Consider the following 22976-nt stretch of genomic DNA (forward strand, 5'->3'; position numbering starts at 1 on the left):
TGAGAAGGTTTTATATTAGCTTCCTCATTTAACCACTCAACCACATTTTTTAAAAAAGCAAGAACAAAAACACACTTTTTATGTAATTTTCAATTGAGGGAGAATGTTATTGGTTCATTTTAATGTGTTAACATGTATCATTTTCTTGCATATATATCTAACCTTATGTATTTTTTCCCTTAGGAGAATCTGGTGTTGGGAAAACTGCTGCCATTAATCAAATGCTTGAAAAGTTAGAGGGTCCAGGAGCATTTGACATAAAACATGGTTCAATTTTAGGAGATACCCTATTGTATAGTGAAACTAAAAAATCAAGGTTGTATATATTAACTTCTAAATTTGATCTGTCTGATTTTTAAAAGTGTGCTTTAATATATAAATGTGCCTATTTTTACAAAAAAAAAGCAAATCTGTTATGTAACAATGTGGAATAATTCAAAAGAGGAGATAAGAAGACAATCCTTTTTTTCCTGAGTTATCTTTTATTTTTTTGGTTTAAACTTTTATTTTTAATTGACAAATGATAATTGTATGTATTTATGGAGTACAATGTGATGTTTTGATGTGTATACATATTGAGGAATGATTATATCATGTAATTAGCATACCATTACCTCACATACTTAAGGTTTTTTAGTGAGAACAATTAAAATCTATTTTTTTAGGAATTTTGAAATATCCAACACATTATTAACTATGGTCACCATGCTGTGCAATAAATGTCAAATTCTTATTCCGCCTGTCTAACTGAAATTTTGTACCCTTTGACCAACATCTCCCCATTCCTTCCCACCTCACCTGTAGCCCCTGGCAACCACTAGTCTACTCTCTGCTTTTATGAGTTAGACTTGTTTAGAATCCACACATAAGGTAGTATTTGTCTTTCTGTGCCTGGCTTATTTCACTAGCCTAATGTCCTTCAGGTTCATCCATGTTGTTACAAATGACAGAATTTCCTTCTTTTTAGACACTGAATAGTATTTCATTGTATATATAATGGAATATGTATATATATGCACCACATTTTTTAAAATCCACTTAAATGACAGGATTTCCTTCTTTGAAAAGACTGAATAGTATTCCATTCTATATATATATATATATACACACACACACATACACACCACATTTTAAAAATCCATTCAGGCTGGGCACAGTGTTTCACGCCTGTAATCCCAGCACTTTAGGAGGCAGAGGCAGGTGGATCACCTGAGGTCAGGAGTTTGAGACCAGCCTGGCCAACATGGCTAAACCCCATCTCCACTAAAAATACAAAAGATTAACTGGGCGTGGTGGCGGGCACCTGTAATCCCAGCTACTAGGGAGGCTGAGGCAGGAGAATCACTTGAACCCAGGAGGTGGAGGTTGCAGTGAGCCAAGATTGCACCATTGCACTCCAGCCTGGGCAACAAAGCAAGACTCCATCTCAAAAAAAAAAAATCCATTCAGTCACTGAACACAGGGTGAGCCCATATCTTGTCTGTTGGGAATAACCCTGCAATGAACACAGGACTGCAGAATAGCCAAAGCAATTGATTGTAAGTGTATGGGTTTATTTCTGGGACCTCTATCCAGTTTCATTGGTCAGTGTGTTGGTTATTATGCCAATGCCATGTTGTTTTGATTACTATAGCTTTGTAGTATATTTTGAAATCAGGTAGTGTGATGCCAAAAGCTTCTTTTATTTTTTATTTTTTCCCCTCAAGATTGCTTTAGCTATTCAGGATCTTTTGTGGTTCCACTGGCAAAATGAAAAATATGTTGGAATTTTGGTAGAGATTGCATTGAAACTGTAGCTCACTTTGGGAAGTATGGACATTTTAACAATACTAATTCTTTCAATCCATGAACACAGGATATCTTTCCACTTATTTGTGTTTTGTTAAATTTATTTCCTCAATTTTTTTTTTTACTATACTTTAAGTTCTAGGGTACAAGTGCATAACGTGCAGGTTTGTTACATATGTATACTTGTGCCATGTTGCTGTGCTGCACACATCAACTCGTCAGCACCCATCAACTCGTCATTTACATCAGGTATAACTCCCAATGCAATCCCTCGCACCTCCCCCCTCCCCATGATAGGCCCCGGTGTGTGATGTTCCCCTTCCCGAGTCCAAGTGATCTCATTGTTCAGCTCCCACCTATGAGTGAGAACATGGGGTGTTTGGTTTTCTGTTCTTGTGATAGTTTACTAAGAATGATGGTTTCCAGCTGCATCCATGTCCCTACAAAGGACACAAACTCATCCTTTTTTATGGCTGCATAGTATTCCATGGTGTATATGTGCCACATTTTCTTAATCCAGTCTGTCACTGATGGACATTTGGGTTGATTCCAAGTCTTTGCTATTGTGACTAGTGCCGCAATAAACATACGTGTGCATGTGTCTTTATAGCAGCATGATTTATAATCCTTTGGGTATATTCCCAGTAATGGGATGGCTGGGTCATATGGTACATCTAGTTCTAGATCCTTGAGGAATCGCCATACTGTTTGCCATAATGGATGAACTAGTTTACAATCCCACCAACAGCGTAAAAGTGTTCCTATTTCTCCACATCCTCTCCAGCACCTGTTGTTTCCTGACTTTTTAATGATTGCCATTCTAACTGGTGTGAGATGGTATCTCATTGTGGTTTTGATTTGCATTTCTCTGATGGCTAGTGATGATGAGCATTTTTTCATGTGTCTGTTGGCTGTATGCATGTCTTCTTTTGAGAAATGTCTGTTCATATCCTTTGCCCACTTTTTGATGGGGTTGTTTGTTTTTTTCTTGTAAATTTGTTTGAGTTCTTTGTAGGTTCTGGATATTAGCCCTTTGTCAGATGAGTAGATTGCAAAAATTTTCTCCCATTCTCTAGGTTACCTGTTCACTCTGATGGTAGTTTGTTTTGCTGTGCAGAAGCTCGTTAGTTTAATTAGATCCCATTTGTCAATTTTGGCTTTTGCTGCCGTTGCTTTTGGTGTTTTAGACATGAAGTCTTTGCCCATGCCTATGTCCTGAATGGTACTACCTAGGTTTTCCTCTCGGGTTTTTATGGTATTAGGTCTAACATTTAAGTCTCTAATCCATCTTGAATTAATTTTCGTATTAGGAGTAGGGAAAGGATCCAGTTTCAGCTTTCTACTTATGGCTAGCCAATTTTCCCAGCACCATTTATTAAATAGGGAATCCTTTCCCCATTTCTTGTTTTTGTCAGGTTGGTCAAAGACCAGATGGCTATAGATGTGTGGTATTATTTCTGAGGACTCTGTTCTGTTCCATTGGTCTACATCTCTGTTTTGGTACCAGTACCGTGCTGTTTTGGTTACTGTAGCCTTGTAGTATAGTTTGAAGTCAGGTAGCATGATGCCTCCAGCTTTGTTCTTTTGACTTAGGATTGTCTTGGAGATGCAGGCTCTTTTTTGGTTCCATATGAACTTTAAAGCAGTTTTTTCCAATTCTGTGAAGAAACTCATTGGTAGCTTGATGGGGATGGCATTGAATCTATAAATAACCTTGGGCAGTATGACCATTTTCACGATATTGATTCTTCCTATCCATGAGCATGGTATGTTCTTCCATTTGATCGTGTCCTCTTTTATTTCACTGAGCAGTGGTTTGTAGTCTCCTTGAAGAGGTCCTTTACATACCTTGTAAGTTGGATTCCGAGGTGTTTATAGTATTCTCTGATGGTAGTTTGTATTTCTGTGGGGTCTGTGGTGATATCCCCTTTATCATTTTTTATTGCGTCTATTTGATTCTTCTCTCTTTTCTTCTTTATTAGTCTTGCTAGCGGTCTGTCAATTTTGTTGATCTTTTCAAAAAACCAACTCCTGGATTCATTGATTTTTTGGAGAGTTTTTTGTGTCTCTATCTCCTTCAGTTCTGCCCTGATCTTAGTTACTTCTTGCCTTCTGCTAGCTTTTGAATGTGTTTGCTCTTGCTTCTCTAGTTCTTTTAATTGTGATGTTAGGGTGTCAATTTTAGATCTTTCCAGCTTTCTCTTGTGGGCATTTAGTGCTATAAATTTCCCTCTACACACTGCTTTAAATGTGTCCCAGAGATTCTGGTATGTTGTATCTTTGTTCTCATTGGTTTCAAAGAACGTCTTTATTTCTGCCTTCATTTCGTTATGTACCCAGTAGTCATTCAGGAGCAGGTTGTTCAGTTTCCATGTAGTTGAGCGGTTTTGATTGCGTTTCTTAGTCCTGAGTTCTAGTTTGATTGCACTGTGGTCTGAGAGACAGTTTGTGATAATTTCTGTTCTTGTACATTTGCTGAGGAGTGCTTTACTTCCAATTATGTGGTCAATTTTGGAATAAGTGTGATGTGGTGCTGAGAAGAATGTATATTCTGTTGATTTGGGGTGGAGAGTCTATAGATGTCTATTAGGTCTGCTTGCTGCAGAGATGAGTTCAATTCCTGGATATCCTTGTTAACTTTCTGTCTCATTGATCTGTCTAATGTTGACAGTGGGGTGTTCAAGTCTCCCATTATTATTGTATGGGAGTCTAAGTTTCTTTGTAAGTCTCTAAGGACATGCTTTATGAATCTGGGTGCTCCTGTATTGGGTGCATATATATTTAGGATAGTTAGCTCTTCCTGTTGAATTGATCCTTTTACCATTATGTAATGGCCTTCTTTGTCTCTTTTGATCTTTGATGGTTTAAAGTGTGATTTATCAGAGACTAGTATTGCAACCCCTGCTTTTTTTTGTTCTCCATTTGCTTGGTAAATCTTCCTCCATCCCTTTATTTTGAGCCTATGTATGTCTCTGCGTGTGAGATGGGTCTCCTGAATACAGCAGACTGATGGGTCTTGACTCTTTATCCAGTTTACCAGTCTGTGTCTTTTAATTGGAGCATTTAGTCCATTTACATTTAAGGTTAGTATTGTTATGTGTGAACTTGATCCTGCCATTATGATATTAACTGGTTATTTTGCTCGTTAGTTGATGCAGTTTCTTCCTAGCCTAAATGGTCTTTACATTTTGACATGTTTTTGCAATGGCTGGTACCGGTTGTTCCTTTCCATGTTGAGTGCTTCCTTCAGGGTCTCTTGTAAGGCAGGCCTGGTGGTGACAAAATCTCTAAGCATTTGCTTATCTGTAAAGGATTTTATTTCTCCTTCACTTATGAAACTTACTTTGGCTGGATATGAAATTCTGGGTTGAAAATTCTTTTCTTTAAGAATGTTGAATATTGGCCCCCACTCTCTTCTGGCTTGTAGACTTTCTGCCGAGAGATCTGCTGTTAGTCTGATGGGCTTTCCTTTGTGGGTAACCTGACCTTTCTCTCTGGCTGCCCTTAAGATTTTTTCCTTCATTTCAACTTTGGTGAATCTGGCAATTATGTCTCTTGGAGTTGCTCTTCTCGAGGAGTATCTTTGTGGCGTTCTCTGTATTTCCTGGATTTGAATGTTGGCCTGCCCTACTAGGTTGGGGAAGTTCTCCTGGATGATATCCTGCAGAGTGTTTTCCAACTTGGTTCCATTTTCCCCCTCACTTTCAGGCACCCCAATCAGACGTAGATTTGGTCTTTTTACATAATCCCATACTTCTTGTAGGCTTTGTTCATTTCTTTTTCTTCTTTTTTCTTTTGGTTTCTCTTCTCACTTCATTTCGTTCATTTGATCCTCAATCGCTGATACTCTTTCTTCCAGTTGATCGAGTCAGTTACTGAAGCCTGTGCATTTGTCGTGTATTTCTCGTGTCATGGTTTTCATCTCTTTCATTTCATTTATGACCTTCTCTGCATTAATTACTCTAGCCATCAATTCTTCCAGTTTTTTTTTCAAGATTTTTAGTTTCTTTGCGCTGGGTACATAATTCCTCCTTTAGCTCTGAGAAGTTTGATGGACTGAAGCCTTCTTCTCTCATCTCGTCAAACTCATTCTCCGTCAAGCTTTGATCCGTTGCTGGCGATGAGCTGCGCTCTTTTGCTGGGGGAGATGTGCTCTTATTTTTTGAATTTCCAGCTTTTCTGCGCTGCTTTTTCCCCATCTTTGTGGTTTTATCTGTCTCTGGTCTTTGATGATGATGGTGATGTACTGATGAGGTTTTGGTGTAGGTGTCCTTCCTGTTTGATAGTTTTCCTTCTAACAGTCAGGACCCTCAGCTGTAGGTCTGTTGGAGATTGCTTGAGGTCCACTCCAGACCCTGTTTGCCTGGGTATCAGCAGCAGAGGCTGCAGAAGATAAATATTGCTGAACAGCGAGTGTACCTGTCTGATTCTTGCTTTGGAGGCTTCCTCTCAGGGGTGTACTCCACCCTGTGAGGTGTGGGGTGTCAGACTGCCCCTAGTGGGGGATGTCTCCCAGTTAGGCTACTCAGGGGTCAGGGACCCACTTGAGCAGGCAGTCTGTCCGTTCTCAGATCTCAGCCTCCGTGTTGGGAGATCCACTGCTCTCTTCAAAGCTGTCAGACAGAGTCGTTTGCATCTGCAGAGGTTTCGCTGCTTTTGTTGTTGTTTACTTTGCCCTGTCCCCAGAGGTGGAGTCTACAGAGACAGGCAGGTTTTCTTGAGCTGCTGTGAGCTCCACCCAGTTCAAGCTTCCCAGTGGCTTTGTTTACCTACTTAAGCCTCAGCAATGGCGGGCGCCCCTCCCCCAGCCTCGCTGCTGCCTTGCCGCGAGATCGCAGACTGCTGTGCTAGCAATGAGGGAGGCTCCGTGGGCGTGGGACCCTCTCGGCCAGGTGTGGGATATGATCTCCTGGTGTGCCTGTTTGCTTAAAGCGCAGTATTGGGGTGGGAGTTACCCGATTTTCCAGGTGTTGTGTGTCTCAGTTCCCCTGCCTAGGAAAAGGGATTCCCTTTCCCCTTGCGCTTCCCAGGTGAGGCGATGCCTCGCCCTGCTTCAGCTCTCGCTGGTCGGGCTGCAGCAGCTGACCAGCACCAATTGTCCAGCACTCCCTAGTGAGATGAACCCAGTACCTCAGTTGAAAATGCAGAACTCACCAGTCTTCTCTGTCGCTCACGCTGGGAGTTGGAGACTGGAGCCGTTCCTATTCAGCCATCTTGCTCCTCCCCCTCCTCAATGTTTTATAGTTTTCAATATACAGAATTTTCACCTTTTGGTTATATTTACTCTTAAGTACTCTTTTAATGGTCTTTTTTAGCAGTATTGTAAATGGAATTGTTTTCTTTCTTTCTTTTTCAGGTAGTTCATTGTTGGCTTATAGAAATGTGACTAATTTTTGTATATTGAGTTTGTATCTTACAACTTTATTGCATTCATTGATCAGTTCTAACAGTCTTTTGGTGGCATCTTTAGGGTCTCTATTAATAAGATCATGTCATCAGCAAATAGACAATTTCACTTCTTCTTTTCCTATTCTGATGCCTTTTATTTCTTTCCTTGCCTAATTGCTTTGGCTAGGACTTCCAGTTCTATGTTGAAAAGAAGTAGTGAGAGTGGGTATCCTTGTCTGGTTCCTGATCATAGAGGAATAGCTTTCAGCTTTGGACCACTGAGTATGATGTTAGCTGTGATGTATCATACTTGGCCCTTTATTTATTGTGTTGAAGTACATTCCTTCTATACGTACCTAAGCTGTTGAGAATTTTTTATGAAAAGGTATTCAATTTTGTCAAATGCTTCATCTGTATTTATTAAGATCACCTTATAGTTTTTGTCTTTCATTCTGTTAATATGGAATATCACATTTATTGATTTGTGCATGTTGAATCATACATGAAATTATCTTAGGGATAAATCCCCCCTTGATCATGATGAATAATCCCTTTTTTTTTTAAATTATACTTTAAGTTCTAGGGTACATGTGCACAATGTGCAGGTTTGTTACATATGTATACTTGTGTCATGTTGGTGTGCTGCACCCATCAACTCATCAGCACCCATCAACTCGTCATTTACATCAGGTATAACTCCCAATGCCATCCCTACCCCCTACCCCCTCCCCATAATAGTCTGTGATGTTACCCTTCCAGAGTCCAACTAATCTCATTGTTCAATTCCCACCTATGAGTGAGAACGTGTGGTATTTGGTTTTCTGTTCTTGCAATAGTTTCCTGAGAATGATGGTTTCCAGCTGCAACCATGTCCCTACAAAGGACACGAACTCATCCTTTTTTATGGCTGCATAGTATTCCATGGTGTATATGTGCCACATTTTCTTAATCCAGTCTGTCACTGATGTACATTTGGGTTGATTCCAAGTCTTTGCTATTGTGAGTAGTGCCGCAACAAACATACGTGTGCATGTGTCTTTATAGCAGCATGATTTATAATCCTTTGGGTATATTCCCAGTAAAGTAATGGGATGGCTGAGTCAAATGGTATTTCTAGTTCTAGATCCTTGAGGAATCGCCACACTGTTTTCCACAATGGTTGAACCAGTTTACCATCCCACCAACAGTGTAAAAGTGTTCCTATTTCTCCACATCCTCTCCAGCACCTGTTGTTTCCTGACTTTTTAATGATTGCCATTCTAACTGGTGTGAGATAGTATCTCATTGTGGTTTTGATTTGCATTTCTCTGATGGCCAGTGATGACGAGCATTTTTTCATGTATCTGTTGGCTGTATGCATGTCTTCTTTTGAGAAATGTCTGTTCATATTCTTTGCCCACTTTTTGATGGGGTAGTTTGTATTTCTCTCATAAATTTGTTTGAGTACTTTGTAGGTTCTGGATATTAGCCCTTTGTCAGATGAGTAGATTGCAAAAATTTTCTCCCATTCTGTAGGTTGCCTGTTCACTCTGATGGTAGTTTGTTTTGCTGTGCAGAAGCTCGTTAGTTTAATTAGATCCCATTTGTCAATTTTGGCTTTTGTTGCCGTTGCTTTTGGTGTTTTAGTCATGAAGTCCTTGCCCATGCCTATGTCCTGCATGGTATTACCTAGGTTTTTTCTAGGGTTTTTATGGTATTAGGTCTAACATTTAAGTCTCTAATCAATCTTGAATTAATTTTCATATAAGGAGTAAGGAAAGCATCCGGTTTCAGCTTTCTACTTATGGCTAGCCAATTTTCCCAGCACCATTTATTAAATAGGGAATCCTTTCCCCATTTCTTGTTTTTGTCAGTTTGTCAAAGATCAGATGGCTGTAGATGTGTGGTATTATTTCTGAGGGCTCTGTTCTGTTCCATTGACCTATCTCTGTTTTGGTAACAATACCATGCTGTTTTGGTTACTGTAGCCTTGTAGTATAGTTTGAAGTCAGGTAGCATGATGCCACCAGCTTTGTTCTTTTGGCTTAGGATTGTCTTGGAGATGCGGGCTCTTTTTCGGTTCCATATGAACTTTAAAGCAGTTTTTTCCAATTCTGTGAAGAAAGTCATTGGTAACTTAATGGGGATGGCATTGAATCTATAAATTACCTTGGGCAGTATGACCATTTTCACGATATTGATTCTTCCTATCCATGAGCATGTTATGTTCTTGCATTTGATTGTGTCCTCTTTTATTTCACTGTGCAGCGGTTTGTAGTTCTCCTTGAAGAGGTCCTTTACATCCCTTGTAAGTTGGATTCCTAGGTATTTTATTCTCTTTGAAGCAATTATGAATGGAAGTTCATTCATGATTTGGCTCTCTGTTTGTCTGTTACTGGTGTATAAGAATGCTTGTGATTTTTGCACATTAATTTTGTATCCTGAGACTTTGCTGAAGTTGCTTATCAGCTTAAGGAGATTTGGGGCTGAGATGATGGGGTTTTCTAAATATACAATCATGTCATCTGCAAACGGACAATTTGACTTCTTCTTTTCCTAACTGAATACCCTTGATTTCTTTCTCTTGCCTGATTGCCCTAGCCAGAACTTCCAACACTATGTTGAATAGGAGTGGTGAGAGAGGGCATCCGTGTCCTGTGCCAGTTTTCAAAGGGAATGCTTCCAGTTTTTGCCCATTCAGTATGATATTGGCTGTGGGTTTGTCATAAATAGCTCTTATTATTTTGAGATATGTTCCATCAATACCAAATTTATTGAGAGTTTTTAGCATGAAGGGCTGTTGAATTTTGTCAAAGGCCTTTTCTGCATCTATTGAGATAATCATGTGGTTTTTGTCTTTGGTTCTGTTTATATGCTGGATTATGTTTATTGATTTGCATATGTTGAACCAGCCTTGCATCCCAGGGATGAAGCCCACTTGATCATGGTGGATAAGCTTTTTGATGTGTTGCTGGATTCGGTTTGCCTGTATTTTATTGAGGATTTTTGCATCGATGTCCATCAGGGATATTGGTCTAAAATTCTCTTTTTTTGTTGTGTCTCTGCCAGGCTTTCGTATCAGTATGATGTTGGCCTCATAAAATGAGTTAAGGAGGATTCCCTCTTTTTCCATTGATTGGAATAGTTTCAGAAGGAATGGTACCAGCTCCTCCTTGTACCTCCGGTAGAATTCGGCTGTTTGTCCATCTGGTCCTGGACTTTTTTTGGTTGGTAGGCTATTAATTATTGCCTCAATTTCAAAGCCTGCTATTGGTCTATTCAGGGATTCAATTTCTTCCTGGTTTAGTCTTGGAGGGTGTATGTGTCCAGGAAATTATCCATTTCTTCTAAGTTTTCTAGTTTATTTGCGTAGAGCCGTTTATAGTATTCTCTGATGGTAGTTTGTATTTCTGTGGGGTCAGTGGTGATATCCCCTTTATCATTGTTTATTATGTCTATTTGATTCTTCTCTCTTTTCTTCTTTATTAGTCTTGCTAGCGGTCTATCAATTTTGTTGATCTTTTCAAAAAAACAGCTCCTGGATTCATTGATTTTTTTGGAGGGTTTTTTGTGTCTCTTAACTCCTTCAGGTCTGCTCTGATCTTAGTTATTTCTTGCCTTCTCCTAGCTTTTGAACATGTTTGCTCTTGCTTCTCTAGTTCTTTTAATTGTGATGTTAGGGTGTCAATTTTAGATCTTTCCAGCTTTCTCTTGTGGGCATTTAGTGCTATAAATTTCCCTCTACACACTGCTTTAAATGTGTCCCAGAGATTCTGGTATGTTGTGTCTTTGTTCTCATTGGTTTCAAAGAACATCTTTATTTCTGTCTTCATTTTGTTATGTACCCAGTAGTCATTAAGGAGCACGTTGTTCAGTTTCCATGTAGTTGAGCGGTTTTGATTGATTTTCTTAGTCCTGAGTTATGGTTTGATTGCACTGTGGTCTGAGAGAGAGTTTGTTATAATTTCTGTTCTTTTACATTTGCTGAGGAGTGCTTTACTTCCAACTATGTGGTCAATTTTGGAATAAGTGTGATGTGGTGCTGAGAAGAATGTATATTCTGTTGATTTGGGGTGGAGAGTTCTGTAGATGTCTATTAGGTTCGCTTGGTACAGAGTTGAGTTCAATTCCTGGATATCATTGTTAACTTTGTGTCTCGTTGATCTGTCTAATGTTGACAGTGGGGTGTTAAAGTCTCCCATTATTATTGTGTGGGAGTCTAAGTCTCTTTGTAAGTCTCTAAGGACATGCTTTATGAATCTGGGTGCTCCTGTATTGGGTGCATAAATATTTAGGATAGTTAGCTCTTCCTGTTGAATTGATCCCTTTATCATTATGTAATGGCCTTGTCTCTTTTGATCTTTGATGGTTTAAAGTCTGTTTTTTCAGATACTAGGATTGCAACCCCTGCTTTTTTGTTTTGTTTTGTTTTCCGTTTGCTTGGTAGATCTTCCTCCATCCCTTTATTTTGAGCCTATGTGTGTCTCTGCATGTGAGATGGGCCTTCTGAATACAGCAAACTGATGGGTCTTGACTCTTTATCCAATTTGCCAGTCTGTGTCTTTTAATTGGACCATTTAGTCCATTTACATTTAAGGTTAATATTGTTATGTGTGAACTTGATCCTGTCATTGTGATATTAGCTGGTTATTTTGCTCATTAGTTGATGCAGTTTCTTCCTAGCATCAATGGTCTTTACATTTTGGCATGTTTTTGCAATGGCTGGTACCGATTGTTCCTTTCCATGTTGAGTGCTTCCTTCAGGATCTCTTGTAGGGCAGGCCTGGTGGTGACAAAATCTCTAAGCATATGCTTGTCTGTAAAGGGTTTTATTTCTCCTTCACTGATGAAACTTAGTTTGGCTGGATATGAAATTCTGGGTTGAAAATTCTTTTCTTTAAGAATGTTGAATATTGGCCCCCACTGTCTTCTGGCTTGTAGAGTTTCTGCCGAGAGATCTGCTGTTAGTCTGATGGGCTTCCCTTTGTGGGTAACCTGACCTTTCTCTCTGGCTGCCCTTAAGATTTTTTCCTTCATTTCAACTTTGGTGAATCTGGCAATTATGTCTCTTGGAGTTGCTCTTCCCGAGTAGTATCTTTGTGGTGTATGTATTTCCTGAATTTGAATGTTGGCCTGCCTTACTAGGTTGGGGAAGTTCTCCTGGATGATATCCTGCAGAGTGTTTTCCAACTTGGTTCCATTTTCCCCCTCACTTTCAGGCACACCAATCAGACTTAGATTTGGTCTTTTCACATAATCACATATTTCTTAGAGGCTTTGTTCATTTCTTTTTCCTTTTTTTTCTCTAGACTTCTCTTCTCACTTCATTTCATTCATTTGATCTTCAATCATTGATACTCTTCCAGCTGATTGAGTCGGTTACTGAAGCTTGTGCATTTGTCATGTATTTCTCGTGTCATGATTTTTATCTCTGTCAGGTCGTTTATGGCCTTCTCTGCATTGATTATTCTAGTTATCCATTCTTCCATTCTTTTTTCAAGATTTTTAGTTTCTTTGCGCTGGTTACGTAGTTCCTTCTTTAGCTCTGAGAAGTTTGATCAACTGAAGCCTTCTCCTCTCAACTTGTCAAAGTCATTCTCTGTCCAGCTTTGATCCGTTGCTGGCGATGAGCTGCGTTCCTTTGGAGGGGGAGATGCACTCTGATTTTTTGAATTTCCCGCTTTTCTACACTGCTTTTTCCCCATCTTTGTGGTTTTATCTGCCTTTAGTCTTTGATGCTGGTGATGTGCTGATGGAGTTTTGGTGTGGGTGTCCTTTCTGTTAGTTTTCCTTCTAACAGTCAGGACCCTCAGCTGTAGGTCTGTTGGAGATTGCTTGAGGTCCACTCCAGACCCTGTTTGCCTGGGTATCAGCAGCAGAGGCTGCAGAAGATAAATATTGCTGAACAGCAAGTGCTGCTGTCTGATACTTGCTCCGGAAGCTTCCTCTCAGGGGTGTACCCTGCCATGTGAGGTGTGTGGTGTCCATCTGCACCTAGTGGGGGATGTCTCCCAGTTAGGCTACTCAGGGGTCAGGGACTCACTTGAGCAGGCAGTCTGTCCGTTCTCAGATCTCAACCTCAGTGCTGGGAGATCCACTGCTCTCTTCAAAGCTGTCAGACAGCTGTCAGACTCCACCCGGAGGTGGAGTCTACAGAGTCAGGCAGGCCTCCTTGAGCTGTGGTGGTCTCCACCAAGTTCGAGCTTCCATGAGGTTTTGTTTACCTATTTAAGCCTCAGCAATGGCGGGTGCCCTCCCCCAGCCTCACTGCCACCTTGCAGTTAGATCTCAGACTGCTGTGCTAGCAATGAGGTAGGCTCCGTGGGTATGGGACCCTCCGGGCCAGGTGTGGGATGTAATCTCCTGGTGTGTCGTTTGCTAAGACCCTTGGTAAAGCACAGTAGTAGGGTGGGAGTTCCCCGATTTTCCAGGTGTTGTGTGTCTCAGTTCCCCTGCCTAGGAAAAGGGATTCCCTTCCCCCTTACACTTCCCAGGTGAAGCAGTGCCTCACCCTGCTTCAGCTCTCGCTGGTCGGGCTGCACCAGCTGACCAGCACCGATTGTCTGGCACTCCCCAGTGAGATGAACCCGGTACCTCAGTTGAAAATGCAGAAATCACCCGTCTTCTGTGTCGCTTGCTCTGGGAGCTGGAGGCTGGAGCTGTTCCTATTCGGCCATCTTGCTCCCGACATGGATAATCCTTTTAATGTACTACTGAATTTGGTTTTATTAGTCTTTTGAGGATTTTTGCATCTATGTTCATCATGGATATTGGTCTGTAATTGTCTGTTCTTGTAATGTTCTTTTCTGGCTTTGGTATTAGGATAATGCTGGCCTTGTGAAATGAGTTTGGCAGTATTCCCTCCATTTCAATGTTTTGGAAGAGTTTGAGAAGGAGTGGTGTTAGTTCTCTTCTAAATGATTGGTAGAATTCAGCATAAACCTTCCAATTTTGGGCTTTTCTTTAATGGGACACTTTATTACTGATTCAATCTCTTTACTCTGATCGGCCATTCCTATTTTCTATTTAGAAGAAAATATTTACTTTTCAAAAGTATTGACAACTAGATTCATTTTTTTAAATGAGAAATTCTGCCCACGGCCATACCACCCTGAAAGTGCCCAATCTTGTCTAAATGAGAAATTATTATATTTATTTTTAAAATAACCAAATTTTAAGTCTTTTCTTGATATAAAGGGCAGCTACAAACTATTTTCCTTATTGAAAAATGCACCTAAAACATACAAATAAAGCTTTGCATAATATTGGTTTTTGTTGCCTTAGAAATATATGTCCTTATCAAATGTAAAAATACTCTATTCTTCTTTTGTGAAGTGGCTGTTGATGTCATTTGCCCACCTTTTAATGTTTTGGTTTTGGTTTTTTCTTGCTAATTTATTTGAGTTCCTTGTAGATTATGGATATTAGTCCTTTGTCAGATGCATAGTTTGCAAATGTTTTCTCCTGTTCTGTTTTCACAGGTTGTCTGTGTACTCTGTTTATTATTTCTTTGGTGGTGCAGAAGCTTCTTAGTTTAATTAGGTTTCATTTATTTATTTTAGTTTTTGTTGCATTTGCCTTTAGTGTCTTAGTCATAAATTCTTTGTGTAGACCAATGTCCAGAAGAGTTTTTGCTAGGTTTTTTTCTAGAATTCTATGGTTTCAGGTCTTACATTCAAGTCTTTAATCCATCTTGAGATAATTTTTGCACACAGTAAGAGACAGGAATCCAGTTTCATTCTTCTATATGTGGCTATCCAATTTTCCCAGCACCATTTTTGAATAGAATGTATTTCCACAGTGTATGTTTTTGTCTGGTTTGTCAAAGATCAGTTGGTTGTAAGTATTTGGCTTTATTTCTGGGTTCTCTGTTTTGTTCCATCAATCTATGTGTCTACTTTTATACCAGTACATCCTGTTTTGATTACTATAGCCTTGTAGTATAATCTGAAGTTGGGTAATGTGATGCCTCTAAGTTTGTTCTTTTTGCTTAGGATTGCTTTTGCTATTCAGTGTGTCTTTGATTCCATATAAATTTTAGTATTTTTTTAATCCTGTGAAAAATGACATTGATCTTTTTGTAAGAATTGCATTAAATCTGTAGATTGCTTTGGGCAGTATGGTCATCAAATGTTAAAATGCTCTTGACAAATAACTTTGTCTCTGTCATTCTATTTGTTTCTTCCTGAAGAAAAAAAAGAACAAAAAATAAATCTACCTTATGCAAATCAAACGAAAAAATTTTTGAGTTCCTAAGTCTGTTAAAATATTAGAGAAGCCTAGTATTGTTTGAATTACATAAGAAGATGGAATTGTGGAGATACACATATCAGACTTTTCCTCTAATCATTAGATGCATATATCCTACTATGCAAGATATATGTATATATAAACATGTCACCGTTAACATAACCAAAACATAACTATTGATTTCTCTTCCAAACCTATCCTTCCTCTAGTACTTCTTATCTCAATAAATGGGACCCAGTTATTCAACCCTGAGACCTGGGAATCATCTTTTAATTTCCCCCTTTCCTCTCACCAACCTATCTCTTATAGCCCATCTGATTATCCCTAGGTCCCCATTTTTGCCCTGCACTACATCTAATATTCTACTAGTAATGTCTGTTCTATCTTCACATATATCTTGATTTCCTCTATTTTTTTTCCAATGCCTCTTTTAGTCCAAGCCACCATCATCTATGTCTTACACTAATGATTTTGGAATAGAATCCTACTACACTTAAATAAGGCCTTAAACATCTGAGAAATAATTTTGAAATATTTAATACTATAACAATCATTCTTTAAGTATCATAAATAATGGAGACTGGAAAAAAGTAAGTTTTACTGTATACTCAATATTTAAGCTGAAGTGAGTTTTAACAATAAAGAAAGACAACTATTTTCTATCAAACATAAGAAAAACAAACACATAGAAACAAGACCAGAATAAGATGAATGGGTCTTTGCTGAGTGATCCATAAGTCAAAACACATTTATAAAGGGACACAAGAGGTAATGGCTTACTATTCAGAGAACATATCCAACCATCTGGCATCCTAGGAATTTGCCCAGTTTGTTTTATAAAGTTAGCTTATTTTTTGTTCAGTTTGGTATAAGTTCTAATGGTGACACTAATTTCATCTGTAAAAGTGGAAACAGAAATTTCTTGTGAGAGAAGTAAAATTCACAATATGCTGTTACTTTTTTGTTGTTGTTTAATACACCTATTATGGTAAACAAACTAATTTTGAATCCTTAAAATATTTCATTCCAGTAGCCTGAAACGGAATATCAGCATCTTGATTCCTGAAGCTCATAAGACAGCAACTGGAAGTTCAAGTATGTATTGTAGTACAGTTTCAAAGCTATTCTATGTTTCAAAACTTCACAACCATGTGTATATTATTTCTTACATTCATGAATCTTGGAATAATAGTTTCAATTGGTAATTTAAAATAAAAAGTCTCAAAAAATATCCCACACCCTCTCAAACTGTTCTGTCCTACTCAAAAGTTAGAATGGTTCTGGTAGAGGAGTATTACATCTGCTGATATAATAGATATATTACCTGATACCTGGTGGATATATCAGTGGAACAGTAGACTAAGTCTAGAAGTAACTAAAGGCAATATCTGTCTATTCTACTCTTTGATGCTTTTACATACACTGCAATAGAAAAGGTATGATTCTGTAGGACTTCTCAAGTCAGGCCATGCAATAAATGCATGTGGAGTTTCAGGAGCCTCATCCTTGAAAATTCTGACTCAGTAGTTTTGGGAACAGCAACTCCACTTCTCAAGTGGAAAAGATGGGATGGCCTAGAGATAACTGTAGAAAGGGGAAGGATACCAGACCACCAAATCTTGCCAGAAGAGGTTTTGGTTTTGTTTTCACTTTTAAGTTGCTATAGCTATAGCCTACCCTCTGGATGATCCTCACTCAGGGAATATACCCTAATTTTAATGCCATTGGTGCAGACAACTGCATGCTGCTTTTAGATCTTAAAAAGTTATATGTGTCTATCATGCATAAAAGTATGGAGGACTCTTTGAGCTTTTGTACTGTTGCATTTGGTTGCAAAGAGACACTATTTACCACAAAACAGCAAAGAAATATTCCAAAGTTCTATTGGAGTAATTTCTTGAAAATGACAACAAAATAGTAAAATTATGTAATTTTCAAATTTCATGACACATTAAAATAAAGCAAAAATATTCTTAAAGTGTCCTGAATTTGTTTTCTTTCCATAGTTGGCATCACAGATAACCCCACTAAAAAGCCAGAAGTTAGAACTGATAAAAAGTTACTTAAAAATCATGGTCATAAAGGAGTTGTAGTCTCTACAATAAATTTTAGCACCAATATGACAGCTGCCAAAACCAAAGAGATGATTCTTAAGAAGTTAATAAGAAGAACTAAAAATACTCTTGGAGCACCAAAAAACAACAGGGTAAAATATGTCTCATACCTGTTCAATAATCTGCTTAGGCTATTCAAGTGATAGTTTATTTTAATTAATACTAATCAGAAGGAAAATATTTGTATAACACACACTTTTGAACATCCTAGAAGATGCAATGTATAACAGAAACTTTGATTTTCAAATCAATATTATTTGATTTCCAGTATGTTGAATTACACTGATTTAGAATTATTAAGGCCAAAAGAAGCTACTGAAATCTTGCTAAAGATAAGTAGACTGGAAAATGTGTTAGTTGCCAACTGCTTTGTTACTATATATTCTACCACACTTTCTTCCTGTGACCATGGGTTGGGACTCTAAGAGTTTCAATTCAATTTCAGGAGCTTAAGGATTTGCTTCAGATTTCCTTGATTTTAAATGAAGATACAGATAAACTTGGTATTTGCCTACATGGGTAAACTTTAGGGATTTTGAAAAGGTGAATAACTGAGCAACCTAATCTCACCAATAGAAAATGCAAGCAAGAGAAATTTCAGTCAGTTTGTGATACAAAAGGGGAAAAACTGAGTGTCTTACTAAAAAATATATTTTTTATATATAAAATTATATTTTACAGTTACAAATTAGGTAATTAGGTAATTCCAATCTTATATTTTACAGTTACAAATTAGGTAATTAGATAATTCCAATCATATGTCTATTTGTGGGTTTTTTACCTTGCTTGTTTTGCAAAAATAAATACAGTCTAAAGGAATTAGTGCACACAGAGATTACAATCAGTACACCTCAGTGCACAATATTTTCAAAGGTGGACATTAACACAGGTTTAAAATTTGGAAATGTATCTGAATTTTCTGCTTATTGTTCATGACAACAGCACTTACAGCGGAATTTTTTAAGTCTGGTTCCAGATGATAGCCTTATTCCTCCTAAACCAGGGTGCATATGGAATAAATAGCTAAATACTACAATAGTGCCTGGCCAATAGTAGGCATTCAGTAAGTAAATCTTGAATGAATAATAGTCATGTTCCTGTGTAATAGCCATAATTATATTGCTTTATCCAGCATCAAATATATTTATAACTATTGTCAGATATAATTTTTATAGATCTATAGAAGGTGAATAAAATGTTTGCTATTTTGAAAACTTATTGTTTTTAAAAATCGTAACTTCCAAATAGAATTCAGTCTGCTGTTTCTAAATAGAAAATTAGACATGTTATTACACCTGATTTTGTGCTTACTCTATAGCATAATATTCCTAATTTGTGCTTACCCCAACCATAATATTCCAAATTCATAATTTAAAGAAAGGTATACTAATGTATATTTTAAAACTTTTTGTCTTTCTTAAGATTATAGTATTTATTGATGATATGAATATGCCAGTATCGGATACGTATGGAGCACAACCACCCCTGGAATTGATAAGACAATTGTTAGATTTGGGAGGGGTTTATGATACTGCAAAAAATACATGGAAGGTATAGTATATACTAAGATTTTGTTCACATTAAATATTGTTTCTTACACTAAATTAAATGTTTATAACAATGTTGAGTGAATTACTTGAGAAAGTTAGAAATTCTGGCCATATAGACATGTTAAGCAAAGTTGAGACCCTAAATTAACTATATTAATCATATATTTGCAATTAGGTCCATGGGTTTATAGAAATCTTAATTTTAATAGGTTTAAATCTTAGTAAAAATTGCATGTATGTCCTCGAGATTTGGTTTCTGAGTCAAATAATGCTCATTATTGTTAACTGTATCAGTAGTTAATCAAATTTTTCAAGGCATCAAATTTTAGTTAGTTGTGAGAAAAGCCAGTAAAAATGTGGCCCACCATATACATCCGTAATGTCTGTATAAGACTAGTCTATATCTTTATCTTAAGACCACAGATACAGCATTTTCAGAAATATCACAGTCAAAAAAAAATTCCCAACGAGATATTTCTTTGCAATTGTTTTTGTTACATTCAACCTAAATCAGAATGGCTCTTTTTTTTTTTTTCCCCCCGAGATGATGTCTTGCTCTGTCACCAGGTTGGAGTGCAGTGGCGCTATCTCCGCTCACTGCAAACTCCATCTCCCAGGTTCATGCCATTCTCCTGCCTCAGCCTCCCAAGTAGCTGGGACTACAGGCGCCCACCACCACGCCCAGCTAATTTTTTGTATTTTTAGTGGAGAGGGGGTTTCACCGTGTTAGCCAGCATGGTCTCGATCTCCTGACCTAGTGATCTACCTGCCTTGGCCTCCCAAAATGCTGGGATTATAGGCGTGAGCCACTGTGCCTGGCCAGAGCGGCTTACTTTTTAATGAGATCACTTGGACTCGGGAAGGGGAACATCACACACCAGGGCCTATCATGGGGAGGGGGGAGGGGGGAGGGATTGCACTGGGAGTTATACCTGATGTAAATGACGAGTTGATGGGTGCTGACGAGTTGATGGGTGCAGCACAGCAACATGGCACAAGTATACATATGTAACAAACCTGCACATTATGCACATGTACCCTAGAACTTAAAGTATAATAATAATAATAAATAAATAAATAAATAAATAAATAGAAAAAAAAATAAAATAAAAAAATTTAAAAATATAGAAATTCAAATGCACTTTTCTCTCTGTTTGGGTCTTTATCTGGAAATCATAAGCCCTATATTTCAGACCTCTTTAACTTTACTTAAACTTTCTAGGCCTCAGATTCCTCATCTATAAAATACAGCGGTTGCATTACAAATGGTTTCATGTCTCAGACAAACTTGGGCCCAGGATCCTGAATAAGGCAAACTGGCATGTGAGGGCTATCAGGTCAGATGTCAGTCAGACTGAAACAACCCACAAGCCAAGGCAGAGGGGAAGAATCCAGGTGCAGCCCACCAGGGAGAATCCAGGAGACTAGAAAAAAGAGAAGGCAAGAAATAGGGTCTGGAATGCCCAGCCAGAACAAGTTCCCTGAACTGACCAGAAAATAGTCACAGCAGGCCTTTTATGGGATTGCTGTGGCCTTGAGCCTGGATATAAGCAGGAAAAAGCCTGGCCATTCTAGAGGCACACTCAATTGGCTCTTCTGATTTCTCACTTATCACCAGAAGCCTCTTTGCTAACCTCAATAACATATTGCTATTTTTGTGTTTTGTTTTGTTTTAAATCAATAAACGAAATCCATGATATAAACAAAACCAAAGACAAAAACCACATGATTATCTCAATATATGCAGAAAAGGCCTTTGACAAAATTCAACAGCCCTTCATGCTAAAAACTCTCAATAAATTAGGTATTGATGGGACATATCTCAAAATAATAAGAGTTATTTATGACAGACCCACAACCAATATCATACTAAATGGGCATAAACTGGAAGCATTCCCCTTGAAACCTGGCACAAGACAGGGATGCCCTCTCTCACCACTCGTATTCAACATAGTGTTGGAAGTTCCGGCTAGGGCAATCAGGCAAGAGAAAGAAATAAAGGGTATTCAGTTAGGAAAAGAAGAAGTCAATTTGTCCCTGTTTGCAGATGACATGATTGTATACTTAGAAAACCCCATCGTCTCAGCCCAAAATCTCCTTAAGCTGATAAGCAACTTCAACAAAGTCTCAGGATACAAAATCAATGTGCAAAAATCACAAGCATTCCTATACACCAATAACAGACAAACAGAGAGCCAAGTCATGACTGAACTCCCATTCACAATTGCTTCAAAGAGAATAAAATACCTAGGAATCCAACTTACAAGGGATGTGAAGGACCTCTTCAAGGAGAACTACAAACCACTGCTCAATGAAATAAAAGAGGACACAAACAAATGGAAGAACATTCCATGCTCATGGATAGGAAGAATCAATATTGTGAAAATGGCCACACTGCCCAAGGTAATTTATAGATTCAATGCCATCCCCATTAAGCTACTAATTACTTTCTTCACAGAATTGGAAAAAACTACTTTAAAGTTCATATGGAACCAAAAAAGGACCCACATTGTCAAGACAATCCTAAGCCAAAAGAACAAAGCTGGAGGCATCATGCTACCTGACTTCAAACTATACTACAAGGCTACAGTAACCAAAACAGCATGGCACTGGTACCAAAACAGAGATATAGACCAATGGAACAGAACAGAGCCCTCAGAAATAATACCACACATCTACAGCCATCTGATCTTTGACAAACCTGACAAAAACAAGAAATGGGGAAAGGAGTTCCTATATAATAAATGGTGCTGGGAAAACTGGGTAGCCATAAGTAGAAAGTTGAAACTGGATCCCTTCCTTACTCCTTATACAAAAATTAATTCAAGATGGATTAGAGACTTAAATGTTAGACCTAAAGCCATAAAAACCCAGAAGAAAACCTAGGTAGTACCATTCAGGACATAGGCATGGACAGGGACTTCATGTCTAAAACACCAAAAGCCATGGCAACAAAAGCCAAAATTGACAAATAGGATCTAATTAAACTAAAGAGCTTCTACACAGCAAAAGAAACTACCATCAGAGTGAACAGGCAACCTACAGAATGGGAGAAAATTTTTGCAATCTACTCATCTGACAAAGGGCTAATATCCAGAACCTACAAATAACTTAAACAAATTTATGAGAAAAAAAACAACCCCATCAAAAAGCGGGCAAAGGATATGAACAGACGCTTCTCAAAAGAAGACATTTATGCAGCCAATAGACACATGAAGAAATGCTCATCATCACTAGCCATCAGAGAAATGCAAATCAAAACCACAATGAGATACCATCTCACACCAGTTATAATGGCGATCATTTAATGTGGAGAAATAGGAACACTTTTACACTGTTGGTGGGATTGTAAACTTGTTCAACCATTGTGGAAGACAGTGTGGCAATTCTTCAAGGATCTAGAACTAGAAATACCATTTGACCCAGTCATCCCATTACTGGGGATATACCCAAAGGATTATAAATCATGCTGCTATAAAGACACAGGCACATGTATGTTTATTGTGGCACTATTCACAATAGTAAAGACTTGGAACCAACCCAAATGTCCATCAAAGACTGGATTAAGAAAATGTGGCACATATACACCATGGAATACTATGCAGCCATAAAGAAGGATGAGTTCATGTCCTTTGTAGGGACATGGATGCAGCTGGAAACCATCATTCTGAGCAAACTTATCGCAAGATCAGAAAACCAAACACTGCATGTTCTCACTCATAGGTGGGAATTGAACAATGAGATCACTTGGACACAGGAAGGGGATCATCACACACTGGGGCCTGTTGTTGAGTAGGCGTAGGGGAGAGGGATAGCATTAGGAGATATACCTAATGCAAATCACGAGTTAATGGGTGCAGCACACCAACACGGCACATGTATACATATGTACCAAACCTGCACGTTG

General features: G+C 38.3%; 1 protein-coding gene across 9 annotated transcripts in view; it reads left to right on the plus strand.

Moving 5' to 3' along the window:
* The window catches only part of LOC105478882 (dynein axonemal heavy chain 14), a 524402-nt gene that overhangs the window by 354927 nt on the left and 146499 nt on the right, over positions 1–22976 (plus strand). For 8 of the 9 annotated variants that reach the window (XR_011614730.1, XM_071081203.1, XM_071081211.1 and 5 more), the window contains 4 exons: positions 184–316; positions 16436–16500; positions 17412–17611; positions 18942–19070. Coding sequence is in view for 8 of the 9 variants with exons in the window: in XM_071081203.1 (XP_070937304.1) it covers positions 184–316; positions 16436–16500; positions 17412–17611; positions 18942–19070 (527 nt within the window). In the remaining variant the exon portion in view is untranslated. The remainder of the gene's footprint in view (positions 1–183; positions 317–16435; positions 16501–17411; positions 17612–18941; positions 19071–22976) is intronic. The other variant, XM_071081205.1, reaches the window with a different exon arrangement.

The sequence above is a fragment of the Macaca nemestrina genome, chromosome 1 (assembly GCF_043159975.1).
Source record: "Macaca nemestrina isolate mMacNem1 chromosome 1, mMacNem.hap1, whole genome shotgun sequence".
Classification (NCBI taxonomy): Eukaryota; Metazoa; Chordata; class Mammalia; order Primates; family Cercopithecidae; genus Macaca; species Macaca nemestrina.